The following is a 12,747-nucleotide window of genomic DNA, read 5'->3' as shown; positions in this document are numbered from 1 at the left end:
CTCACACTATCACCGCAGCGTGTCCGGCTGTTACGACACGCCGGGATCTCTAGCAAACAAAACAAGCCGCGCTACTCCTGAATCAGTCTCTTTGCACGAGATCTCGCGCTTCCCAGCGAGCCCGTGCATTCATTGGCTCAATGCACGGGCTCGCTGGGAAGCGCAAGATCTCATGCAAAGAGACTGATTCAGGAGTAGCGTGGCTTGTTAGATGGGAAGTTCGGATCTTTTCAATGATCCGGATGATTCGAATCGGATCATTGAAGAGATCCGGATCTTTGATCCGAATCTCGGATCATTTTACTACCGGAAGCATTCGGGGGTGAAATGAACAGCAGGACAGGTCTGTGGACAGGAGAAGGGGAGGGAGTGGACACACAGAGAAGGGGAGAAGATGGACAGAGGGCAGGGAGTGGACAGAGAAGGGAGGAGGGACGAGCAGAGAGCAGAAATGTTTGCACGTAATACCCACATGCTGAAGTCATATGCTTTACATATATTTCACCTATATGTTCATCTGTACACTTTGAAAGAAAAGGTCGCACAGTGAAAGAAAGCATTCCCAGAAGATAAGTGCAGCTGTTTAGTGCCGAGTGCAGGAGGATTATATTGCCTTTCAATCACACTGTCTGCAAAGTTACTGAGCTGTGCTGAGCCAAAAGCTTCCAATGTGTTCACTGTGCAGCACTACGGAACAGCCAGCCTATAATGGGCAGCACGTTACAGCCAGTATGTGTGCTCTACACATATCTGGCAGTGGCACCCATGTCCCCTCTCTCTCATCTACCTGTCCCTGCAAGGCTGCCTCCCCTCCAACAGAGCGATTCATCTCAGCTCTGCTTCCAAGACCCCACTGCCCGCTGAGAGGGGGCGTGTCGCTCCTGGCCCCGCCCCTTTTGCAATCCGAATCACTCATTTTGATGATTCGGATGATCGACTCATAAAATAGATTCGGATCAAAGATCCGAATCGTTCATGATCCGGACAACACTATTGTTTGCTAGAGATCCCAGCATGTCGTAACAGCCGGACACGCTGCGGTGATAGTGCGAGGCTAAGCCGACAGCCATTTCAGGCTGGCTGCGTGCACGGACATGGATTGTGACTGTATGCGCTGGGGTGGCTGACAGGGCGGCTGACTGCACACCTTAATGTTCTTTCATATGCAGCATGATATTACCAGCGGTCAGGGTGTTGGGGGTGGCGTGGTGTGGTATTGAAGACAGTGCGCAGGGTCTATATATGATCATTATATACGGCCCCTGCACACTATCTGCAATACCCCACGAACACCCCCCTCCGAGGGGGAAATCGTGCATATGAAATAACATTCAGGAAATATAAAAAAAAAAGTAAAAAAAAATGCTAAAAATATAACTGGAAGGATATAGTGCGAGCAATCTCCTGTTGCTCGTGCTAATAAATCAATGCAGCTTAATTTTGTTTCCATGCACAATACGCGCTAGTGTGCGTAACTAAATAACGGCCGCAGCTAAGAAAAGCTGTGCGGTAGTGATGTATAAAGCTGTGCGGTAGTGATGTATTGCTACCACGATACTTCACTAGTTCGGCCACTACTATAACTACTGTGCACCTTTTGTAGGCAGAGGCTGTTGTTTAGTTATGCACACTACACTAACACTAGAGTACGTAATTGGTGCACATTAAATTTTCCACACCGCCTAATTTCCCTGTGCCGTGCCATCCCAACCCACCCGGCTACTTTTTTATGCCACCCGGCTGGAAAAAAATTCTGGGGAGAACACTGGGAACAATCGAAAATTACCTTCTGACTACTTGGGATCCCGCAAATCTGATTAAACGGTCGCATCTAAGGAAAAAATGGTACCGTTAATGGCCACCTTAATGAGAATCTGTATTGTTAAAATCGCACAAAAGTAAACATACCAGTGCGTTAGGGGACATCTCCTATTACCCTCTGTCACAATTTTGATGCTCCTCGCCGCATTAAAAGTGGTTAAAAACAGTTTTAAAAAGTTTGTTTATAAACAAACAAAATGGCCACCAAAACAGGAAGTAGATTGATGTACAGTATGTCCACACATAGAAAATACATCCATACACAAGCAGGCTGTATACACCCTTCCTTTTGAATCTCAAGAGATCATTTGTGTGTTTCTTTCCCCCTGCAGCTATCTTCCACTGAAGTGTCAGGCTATTTCTTCCTGCAGAGTGCAGACAGCTGTGCCTGTATGTAATTCCTCAGTATGTGAAAGCCCAGCCAGCTCAGAGGAGGATTTATCCAGCTTGTAAAAGATAATAGAACAGAGAGAAGCTGCACTAATCTAAATATCACACAGGCAGTGTGCAGAGAGGGGCCTGGATGGGGGAGTTCATAGCAGAACCACAACACCGAAGAACTTGGCAGCCTTCCAGACACAGGCCTGACAAGTCTGACAAGAGAGAGATAAGTTGATTTATTACAGAGATGGTGATAGTAGAACGTGCTGCAGTAAGCCAGAACACATTAGAATAGCTTTTGGAACTTGTAGGATGATAAAAAACAGGATGCAATTTTTGTTACGGAGTCTCTTTAAGATGTATGAATTGGTGCTCAAAAAGGTGAAGTGGGAAGCACCTTAGCACCAATAGGTGTGCGTCAACCTCGTCCCAGTGTCTCTTGGGACCACCGCAATCAAAAGTATGAATGGGTCGGCACCACCAAATAGTAAATATAGCTCTTTCTTACAGCAGTAACAGACGCTGTTTCGGGCTGACAAGCCCTTTATCAAACTGCTCTAGTTGATAAAGGGCTTGTCATCCCGAAACAGCGTCTGTTACTGCCGTAATAAAGAGCTATAGTTACTATTTGGTGGTGCTGACCCATTCATACTTTTGAATGAATTGGTGCAGCAGTAATTTTCCTTTAAAAAGTTGCATAAAAATATTTTTGAGAAAAAAAACAAAAAAAAAAACTTTATGTATAATGAATTTAAAATACGCAAGCTGGAGTTATCATCTTATGAACCATATCCATTTTTTTTTTTAAATCATTAAATCATCAATGAACCAATTTGCAAAACCGACTAAAGGCTTTTGTGAGCAGTGGCCCATTTTTTGGTGAACTTTGATGAAGACCCAACAACACTGCAAAGCTTGACAGGGGATGATGAATTCTACTAACAGAATTTATGGAAAAAAAACACAATTGATGAATCAGGTGATCAATTTGCACCACTCTTATTGGCTGCTCACAATCATGTGATCATGCTCATATCAGTTTCTTATGTAGGCTGTAGGTCACTAGGTTGGTAAAGCAGTATGAATTAACCACCTTATAAATTGGCCATGTGCTTCTCCTTGCAGGGGAGGTTCTCCTAGAGGCACTGACCCCCAGACATAAGCTATGGCAATTGTACCACCAAATCATAAAAAGCCCAATTCATGTCAAATACCTCCCCACCAAAACAGAGGAATAAAATCCCTTACCGAATAATCAATAACATTCTGTTCTTCCTCTGCACAGTCCTGGGAGTCGGGGGAACCTGGGCCTCTCTGTGGTGAGTTCCTGGTACTGGATCCATCTGCAGGAAACACACATAGCTCAGTGCAATGTCTTTATGCGATTATCAGGTGATGGGTGGGAATCTAGGCCGGTCCTTTGTAATATTCTTGTCTTTATAAGAAAGTCTCCTTTTACCTTATTCATAGCTCCCAACTGTCCCTCTTTTGGAGGGACAGTCCCTCTTTGGGAACCCTGTCCCTCTTTCTCCCTCATTTGACCCTCTTTCAGGACTGATGTACAGCTCTATGTAAATATATGCGTTTTTCTACAGAAAAAAATGTGTTTAATTGACTTTAAACTGTATTCCCATACTTTAAATTGATATATTTCTTATTTTCTAATGTTAATATGAAAAAAAACAATGAACCAGGATTGAAAGGACCAGTGTGGATTGAATTATAAATCAGCATATTTTTCTTATGAAAAATGTATGGTATGCATGACTAGGGGTGTACTTGGGTTAAGTCTCTCTTCCTTATCTCAAAAAGTTGGGAGGTAAGCTTATTCGTTGTTCCTTAAAGTGAACCTAAAGCCGATAAAAAAAAAATGAGATTAACTCACCTGGGGCCTCCCTCAGCCCCCTGCAGCCGATCGGTGCCCTCGCAGCTCCGCTCCGATGTCCCAGGACCCGCCGGTGAGCACTTCCGGTTTCGCCGTCACCGGCCGACAGGCATGGGAACGCGAGTGATTGTTCGCGTTCCCAGCCTGTATATCGCCCCCTATGCTGCCCCCTATGGCCGCAATAGCAGCATAGGGGACGATATACAGGCTGGGAACGCGAACAATCACTCGCGTTCCCATGCCTGTCGGCCGGTGACGGCGAGTGACGGCGAAACCGGAAGTGCTCGCCGGCGTGTCCTGGGACATCGGAGCGGAGCTGCGAGGGCACCGATCGGCTGCAGGGGGCTGAGGGAGGCCCCAGGTGAGTTAATCTCTTTTTTTATCGGCTTTAGGTTCACTTTAAGTTGCCTTGTTTTTTTTATTAACCCTTTCTAATCCTATGTTCAACATTGTCATTTTTCAGGATTAGGTCCAATGACGGACACAGTCCAACACAGGAAAAATGGCCGCCGGTGGGGGGGGGGGGGGGGGGGGGGAAGAGGGGACATGGATACCTCTGAAGATATCTGTTACAGCATCAGACCCTTAATATTACCTGGGCACATTTGGGCTCCCTGATAGGGACCCTATTCCAGATCTAGTCCGGCACAACGTCAGTCTATCTGGATCAGTGTTGTGCGAAGTCTGAATCTTTAATCCCCTCCGACACCATGCTGCAGCGTGTAACAGAGTAATTACACTGATGTGTGTGCAATGGGGGCAGATCTACCGCACGCTAGCTGACACAGCAGTAAAAAAAAAAAAAAGTACTGGGGAAAGGGAGGAACGTGGGTGACTGTAAAATTGGATTGGAAAGGGTTAAAGCATCTCTGAAGTTCTTACTTCAAAGCAAACAAAAAGGAGGCGGAGACTGTATGTAATCAACAGGCAGCTACTGCATCTATATCAGACTAGGAATGTCGCAGGGTTTTCAGGTTGCTGGTCATTCACAACAGTAGCCTCTGGGTGGAGCTGCTAAGTTCAGGCTCATATGGAGCAACCCATGACTCTCCGGTACTCAGCTCCCATCATGCTTTGCAACATAACAGCAGTGAATCATTAAAATCTGATACCTATGTGGTATATTCAGCAGCCACTAATCACTGGCAACAGAATTCTGGACGTTTCGAACATTTATAAGCCCAAAAGACAAATATTGACAAAAATAGACAAGCATCTCATGCTTGGAGTTTTGTTTCTGGGCTTCAATTGTCCTTCTTTGCCTACAAAGTGCTAAATAATTTAATTAGGGCTTCCCCCATCAGGGCCGGTGCTACCATAGAGGTAAAGGGGACAATTGCCCCAGGGGCCCCAGAGACTAAGGTGTCTCCTCCCTTAACTGTGGCCTTTGCAGAGTCTTTGGCAGAGTAGTGCCTCACCTGTGCTGGTGGGCAGGTGAGATGCTACACTGCCAAAGGCCCCAATAGGGAAATTTGGCTGCTACAATGGGCCCCTAATGCTGCTTTTTGGTCGGGGGGTGTCTGTTGGAGGGCCCCTGGGTTAATTTTGCCCTGGGGCCCCACTGTTACTAGAACCGGCCCTGTCCCTAATGTCTCAGCTGTTACCAGATTAACACCTCCAGGAGTCTAGAAGCAGCAATTAAAAGCTGCTGAATTTTACTATGGTGGATTCAGGCTTGTTGTGGGGACAGTGCAAAGCCTGATGGGAGTGGGATATCTGGAGAGTAGTGGGCTGTTCTTTATGAGCCAGTGTTGTGACTCAGTAGGCAGCCTCAATGCCATGCCCCAACTGAAGAGGTGCGAGAGCTGTCTGCACATATGGCCCATCCTCCCAGATAGCATCATCTGAACTATGGACAAACTATGCTCATGTGAACAGATTAGTATAGCTTTGTGGCTGCTTTACTATACCTGAAATGTGCTGCAATAGATTAGATAAAAACAGGGAACACCAAGAGCCCCAATAGTGTAATTCGTACTGGACAAGGTGGCAATAAGTTTGTATTGCTAAATACTCACAAGTCAGGGTCACCAGCAGGCAACCACTGTAAAGGCAGGTGGGGAGATTGTCCTGACCCCACTCAGGATTAAGAAGTCGCTCTCTGCAGACAGGAAGAAAGGGTAGCAACCCTCCACCAAGGGTGGACTCAAAATTGTATACAATGAACAGAGGCGCCAAAAGTATAAGATTAGATTAAATGAGCTTAAAAACCAACTTAAAATGGCAAAATTGAAGGAGGAAGTGGTGGTCTTACCTCCCTCAAGCAGACACGACAACAACTGCGATTCAGACAGTCAAACACATTTATTAGGAACGCCAAAAAGAAATGCAACGCGTTTCGCAGGTTCAACCCAGCTTCATCAGGCAATATAGGGAGGAGTATCAAACAATCTGCACAAGGATTCAAATTAAGCGCCTCTGTAAAGGCTGCCATACACTGGTTGATTGCCACCAGATCGACCAACAGATAGAGCCTTCTCTGCTCGAATCTGATCAGAGAAGGATCTAATGGCTGCCCATACACTGCACACAGATTTTGAATTGATTTCAGCATGAAATCGATTCACAACCTGTGGAATTGCTGCTGCCGCTCTTCTTCGCCACCCCCAGCAATTATATTACCTGTCCGTCGGCGCGAGTCCCCAGGTCCGTGCTGTCCCTTCTTCCAGCATCCTCCTCTGTATTTCCTGTCCCATCCTGTGAAAAGCGGAAGTTCAAACAGTAGAGTGCCCCGTACTGTTCGAATTTCGCCTTCTCACAGGACGGGACAGGAAGTTAAGAGAAGACACCGGAATAAGTGACAGTACAGATCCGGGGACTCGTGCCAGTGGACAGGTAATGTTATTGCTGCGTCGGTCGTCGCCGAATCGAATGCTGCTAACAACACGCTCCCGAACCACCGTCAATCGAGCTAAACTTTTCACATGGCCAGATCGACTGACTCAATCGATTTCGGATGGAAATCTGTCGATCAGTCAACATTTGCGATCTCACAGCAGATTCGATCACAGTGTATCTGCTGTAATCTGCTGTATATGTATATACAGTATTATTAAATCGACCTAGTATATGGGTACCTTAACAAGCAATGTGCACTTAGTCTTTAACTTCCAGTATAAAACGCAATTTTTCAACTTTTAATGTTCTCCTATTTATTATTTTGCCACGGCCTTGCTCCCCAACCTACTGAGACTGGAGAAGAGCTTCCCAGGTAGAAACAAATGTAAAATATAAGATATATCCACTCATCTCCACCTAATATGATGCTTGGTAGCGTTTGTATTTACAGGACCTGTGAAAACAATTACATGTCATAATATGTTGCCTTAAAGCAGAATTTTAATCTGGCGTTACATACAATAAATGTCTGCCAACTCCAAATTTGCCATATAGCTATCTTACATGCCGTAGTCCCATATTAACGTTAAAAAATATAGAAAAAAGGGGTCCAGTATGGATGTTTATATCAACTCCTGTTTACAGAGATCTGCAAAAGGGAGAAAACATAAAAACAAACAATACATTGTCAGCTTTTCCCTTTGTTTGCTTAGCAAAAAGCAGCTTACCTTATATACTCGCGTATAAGCCTAATTTTTCTGCACAAAAAGTGTGCTGAAAAGTTACCACTTCGGCTTATATGCGAGTCAGTGGAGCAGAACGGATGGTGGAGCAGGTTTTGTTACTGGCAGAGGAGCATAAGGATCGTGCACTAGTGATTCGGCTTTTGCCAGCTGACTTTCTGCAGTGCCCCCCATCCCCTGCCACATAGTGTGCAGAGTGCGCTGCTCAAGACTACCTGTGTCCCCTGGCTTGTGGAGCAGAGCATGCAAGCAACGTGTCAGCAGTGCAATGATCGGGGATTCTTCCTGTATGGCACTCACTGTGTCTCATATCTATGATCTAGTGGCATCTTGAGACACAGCTGTATCACTCTTGGGCATATCAGGTTATGGGGAGGGGGGCTGACTTATACTGGGGGCACATCTGGCTACTGTGGAGGGGGCTTATACACCAGTCAATCACTCTTTCCTGGTTTCTGAGGAAAAAGTGGGTACCTTGGCTTATACACGGGTCGGCGTATTTGTGAGAATATCTGGTATTTACTCTCGTACCAAAGAAAGAGCAGAGTGCAATGCAGTTCCTATCAATGCTATATATGATATAGCATGATCCATAGCAAAGTAAAGATTATTTCATAAACGATTTCAGGTAACCTCGCTTCAAAACATTCTAACCGTTCCATCAGAACAGGGCCGTGTAAAGGATCCTCAAAAGGGGGGGTGCTCAAATTTTAAAAAGCATACCAATCAATCATGAAAAATTATGGATGTAATTCTCGGCCCCCAGAAAGCAATATTAGCCAGCCCCCCCCCCCCCCCTTTATAGCAGTGTTCGGCAGATTTTGTGTCCCCCTTCAACCCCCTAGAATATCGTGCAAAAGTCCATTATTGTTAGGCAGCTTTTTTGTTCCACCACTCTGAATCAGTAGTGATATGTGCCCACTATTTAAGTTGGCACAGCGGAGCCTAATGAAGGCTCAGAATCACCTATATAACTGGGACCTCTGTTCCTCTTGATAAGCTCCCAGGCTTCTTTTCAGGCAAAGAGAAAGTGGTTGCTAATATGCACTGGGTGCAAAGCATCAGTAAGTACAAGGTTGCAGTAAGTTTCGAGATGCAGCAGTGTGTGCTAAGATGCTACGGTCCAGTTTGTGTTAAGTTCAAGTGGGTGCTGAGATGCCAAAGTACAGTCTGTATCATATTGCAGTGGGTACCAAGGTCTAGTTTGTGATAAGTTGTAGTAGATGCTAGGTAGTGTTGGATGTTAATTTGCCTGTGGGTGCTAAGCAGTATTGGGTGCTGACTGAGCAGCAGATGGTGCTAAGCAGTAGTGGGTGCCATATGAGTGATAATTGGTACAGGCTAAGGGCGGGTACTGGGCACATGTAGGTGCTGTTGATAAGGCTTGAGTGGGTAGTGAGTGCCATGTGGGTTGGATGTTCACCGTGGGTGGGTACTGGATGTAATATAGGTTTGGACCATGGGTGTGAACTAAGTGCATAATGGCTAGGTACTGGGTTGCTATACGGGTACAAACCATGGTTGGGTACTGGGTATGAGCCATGATGGTTATTTGGTGCCATGTGGGTGCTGGCATATGTGGATACTGGCTACTGGGTGCGATATGGGAGCTAGTTGCTAGGTATGAGAAATACTAAATCCCATGTGGAGTGCAGGCTATGGAGAAAAATTGGTGCCATGTGATTACTGGATGGTGTGGGTGCTGGTTATGGGTGGTGTGGGTGCTGGTTATGGGGTATATTGGTCATTACGTGGGTGATGAGTGCAGGTATTCGGTGTTATGTGCGTTCTGGATGCAGGTACTAGATGTCATGTGGGTGCTAGGTTTAAATTCTGGGTGCCAAGTAAAGGTTGAATGCAGATGAAACTACTAAGTGTCATTTGGGTGGGGGTGAAGTTACTGTATGCCATATGGTGGCTGGGTATGAGTACTGGGTGCGTTTACTGGGTGCTACATGGGTGCAAATACTTGGTGCCATGCCTGCACTGGGTGCTGGTTATGGGTGGGCATTGGGTATTATGTGTGTGGTTGGTGAGTGCATGTATGGAGATCCATGATGGTTCTGGGTGCGTGTATTGTGACGATTTATGCAGAAAGTGGGTGCCATGTGGAGGCTGGGTGCAGGTACTGGATATCATGTGGGTGCAGATGTAAGTACTGGGTGCCATGTTGAGGCTAGGTGCAGGTATTGAATATCGTGTGGGTTCAGGTGTAAGTACTGGGTGCCATGTTGAGGCTAGATGCAGGTACTGAATATCGTGTGGGTGCAGGTGTAAGTACTGGGTGCCATGTCACGGCTGGCTACAGGTACTGGATATGTGGGTAAAAGTAATGGGTGCCAGATGTGGCAGGAAGCGGTGCGGGTTCTGGGTAGCATGTGAGTGCTTGCTATAGGGGTGGGGAGGGGTGCTCCTGGTTGAATGTAACGTGGGTGCTGGGACCAGGGGCTGTCACAGCTGCACACTGGCTCAGGAACAGGGCACGCAGAGAGACCCAGGGCACTGCCCAGCAATCTGGCTCAGGAACAGGGCACGCAGAGGAATCCAAGGCTGCCCAGCACACTGGCTCAGGGACAGGGCACGCAGAGGAATCCAAGGCTGCCCAGCACACTGGCTCAGGGACAGGGCACGCAGAGGAATCCAAGGCTGCCCAGCACACTGGCTCAGGGACAGGGCACGCAGAGGAATCCAAGGCTGCCCAGCACACTGGCTCAGGGACAGGGCATGCAGAGGAATCCAAGGCTGCCCAGCACACTGGCTCAGGGACAGGGCACGCAGAGGAATCCAAGGCTGCCCAGCACACTGGCTCAGGGACAGGGCACGCAGAGGAATCCAAGGCTGCCCAGCACACTGGCTCAGGGACAGGGCACGCAGAGGGGCTAGGGCACTGCCGAGCACACTGGCTCAGGTCACGCAGAGGGGCTAGGGCACTGCCGAGCACACTGTCTCAGAGACAGGGCATGCAGACGGACCAGAGGTACTGCCCACACTAGCTCAGGGACATGGCACGCAGAGGGACCAGGGGCTGCCCAGCACACTGGCTCAGGGACAGGGCACGCAGAGGGGCTAGGGCACTGCCGAGCACACTGGCTCAGTGAAAGGGCACGCAGAGGGACCAAGGGCTGCCCAGCACACTGGCTCAGGGACAGGGCACGCAGAGGGGCTAGTGCACTGCCGAGCACACTGGCTCAGGGACAGGGCATGCAGAGGGACCAGAGGTACAGCCCACACTAGCTCAGGGACAGGGCACACAGAGGGACCAGGGGCTGCCCAGCACACTAGCTCAGGGACAAGGCATGTAGAGGGACCCAGGGCACTGCCAAGCAATCTGGCTCTGGTAAAGTCATTCGTTTCTAGAGCAGGGCTGTAGAGAATATGCAACTTAATTAAAACAAAAGGATACTTTCCTCAGGAGGGGGAAGCCTTTTGGATCCTGAGACCCCTGAACAGTGCAAAATAATAACAGTGGCCTGCCTGCGCTTCAGCGAAAATAGTTGAGCCCGAACCCGTCTGCTCTATTCTACAGCACTGCTACTCCTGATAGGCGCTCCTGATGTACAAACTGCTACACACAAGACACCTGTTTTTACTGATCTGAGGAAGCAGACTGTGAAAAGCCTTATCTTTTAGTGTCTGACCAATAAATTACCTTTTACTCCATATATATATAGGCGTATGGCCTTACTTGGAGGTAAGCTTTCTTTTTATTACTGATTACTACTGTACACGATTTTTTGGGGCGCTGCCTCCACCCTAATTTACTAGTTCTACAGCCCCCCATTCTACTGGGGCGTGGTCTGTTTTAAGTTTTTTAAACTTCTTACGTTTTTTAACTTTCTACAATATTTTTTGGTGCGCGACCCATCCAGCTGAAGAACCCAAGAGCACGAGTGAGGATGGGTTTTCCTCACTGGCTATTACAATGTGGTAGTGAGTGTTGCAACCCATGTTTGTGACCATCACTCTACAGATTTACTGTACTTATTTAAAAAGGTACCTTAAAGAGGAACTTCAGCCTAAACAAACATACTGTCATTAAGTTACATTAGTTATGTTAATTAAAATAGATCAATGATATAATCTTTTAGCCACCCTTTTTTAAAAGAACAGGCAAATGTTTATAATTTCATGGGGGCAGCCATCTTTTTGGTTGAAAGGAGGTGACAGGGATCATGAGACACAGTTCCATCTGTCCTGTGTTCTGATCACCCCTCCCAGCTGCGCACGCTAGTCAATGAGAAAAACAACATCAGAAATCCCATCATGCTTTGCACAGCATCAGGGGAAAAAGCCAGGGCAGATTTCTTTGATGGGGCGGAGCTTAGCTTCTAAGCTAAAAATGAGGCTTGTGTAAAAAAAAAAAAAAAAAAAAGTTCTGATGCTGTGAAACTGTTAAAGAAACACCAAGCCTTTTCAGTGCTGTGTGTATTTTTAGTCTGGAGGTTCTCTTTAACCTACTACACCATAAGGGGACCCAGGTCCATATGCAATTCACTTTTTCTCCTGAGTTTTCACCCAGGTGATATTTTCACAACTTGTCATAAAATGCATTTTAAAGGGACTCCGAGCAGTGCAGAAACTATGGAAAGATGCATATCATTTTAAAGCTCTCTTTCTCCTCTTTCCAATGATATATAAACCGCCGGCCCTACGCCTTTTAGTTTTCGCTATTTTCGCGATCAAAATTGCTGCGGCCGCGATTTCGATCACGAAAATAGAGAAAACTAAAAGGCGTAGGGCGGCGGTTTATGTGTCGTCAGAAAGAGGAGAAAGAGAGCTTCAAAATGCTATCCATCTTTCCATAGTTACATTGTATTACACAGGGCGACTTTTTCTGCTGAATGGAGCTGCTGAATTTGAGAAAAAGTCGCCCTGTGTAATACAATGTAACTATGGAAAGATGGATAGCATTTTGAAGCTCTCTTTCTCCTCTTTCTGACGACACATAAATCGTCGCCCTACGCCTTTTAGTTTTCTCTATTTTCGCGATCGAAATCGCGTCGGGCAGCAATTTTGATCGCGAAAATAGCGAAAACTAAAAGGCGTAGGGCGGCGGTTTATATATCATTGGAAAGAGAG

General features: G+C 46.7%; 1 protein-coding gene across 2 annotated transcripts in view; it reads right to left on the bottom strand.

The window, feature by feature from the left end:
* LOC137534618 (zinc finger protein 79-like) overlaps nucleotides 1-12,747 on the bottom strand; it is a 111,078-nt gene that overhangs the window by 50,671 nt on the left and 47,660 nt on the right. For both annotated transcript variants that reach the window (XM_068256204.1, XM_068256205.1), the window contains exon 5: nucleotides 3,451-3,545. In XM_068256204.1, coding sequence (XP_068112305.1) covers nucleotides 3,451-3,545 — 95 coding nt within the window. The remainder of the gene's footprint in view (nucleotides 1-3,450; nucleotides 3,546-12,747) is intronic.

Source organism: Hyperolius riggenbachi, chromosome 10, assembly GCF_040937935.1.
Source record: "Hyperolius riggenbachi isolate aHypRig1 chromosome 10, aHypRig1.pri, whole genome shotgun sequence".
In the NCBI taxonomy this organism is placed as follows: Eukaryota; Metazoa; Chordata; class Amphibia; order Anura; family Hyperoliidae; genus Hyperolius; species Hyperolius riggenbachi.
This window is presented reverse-complemented; position numbering and strand designations above follow the sequence as displayed.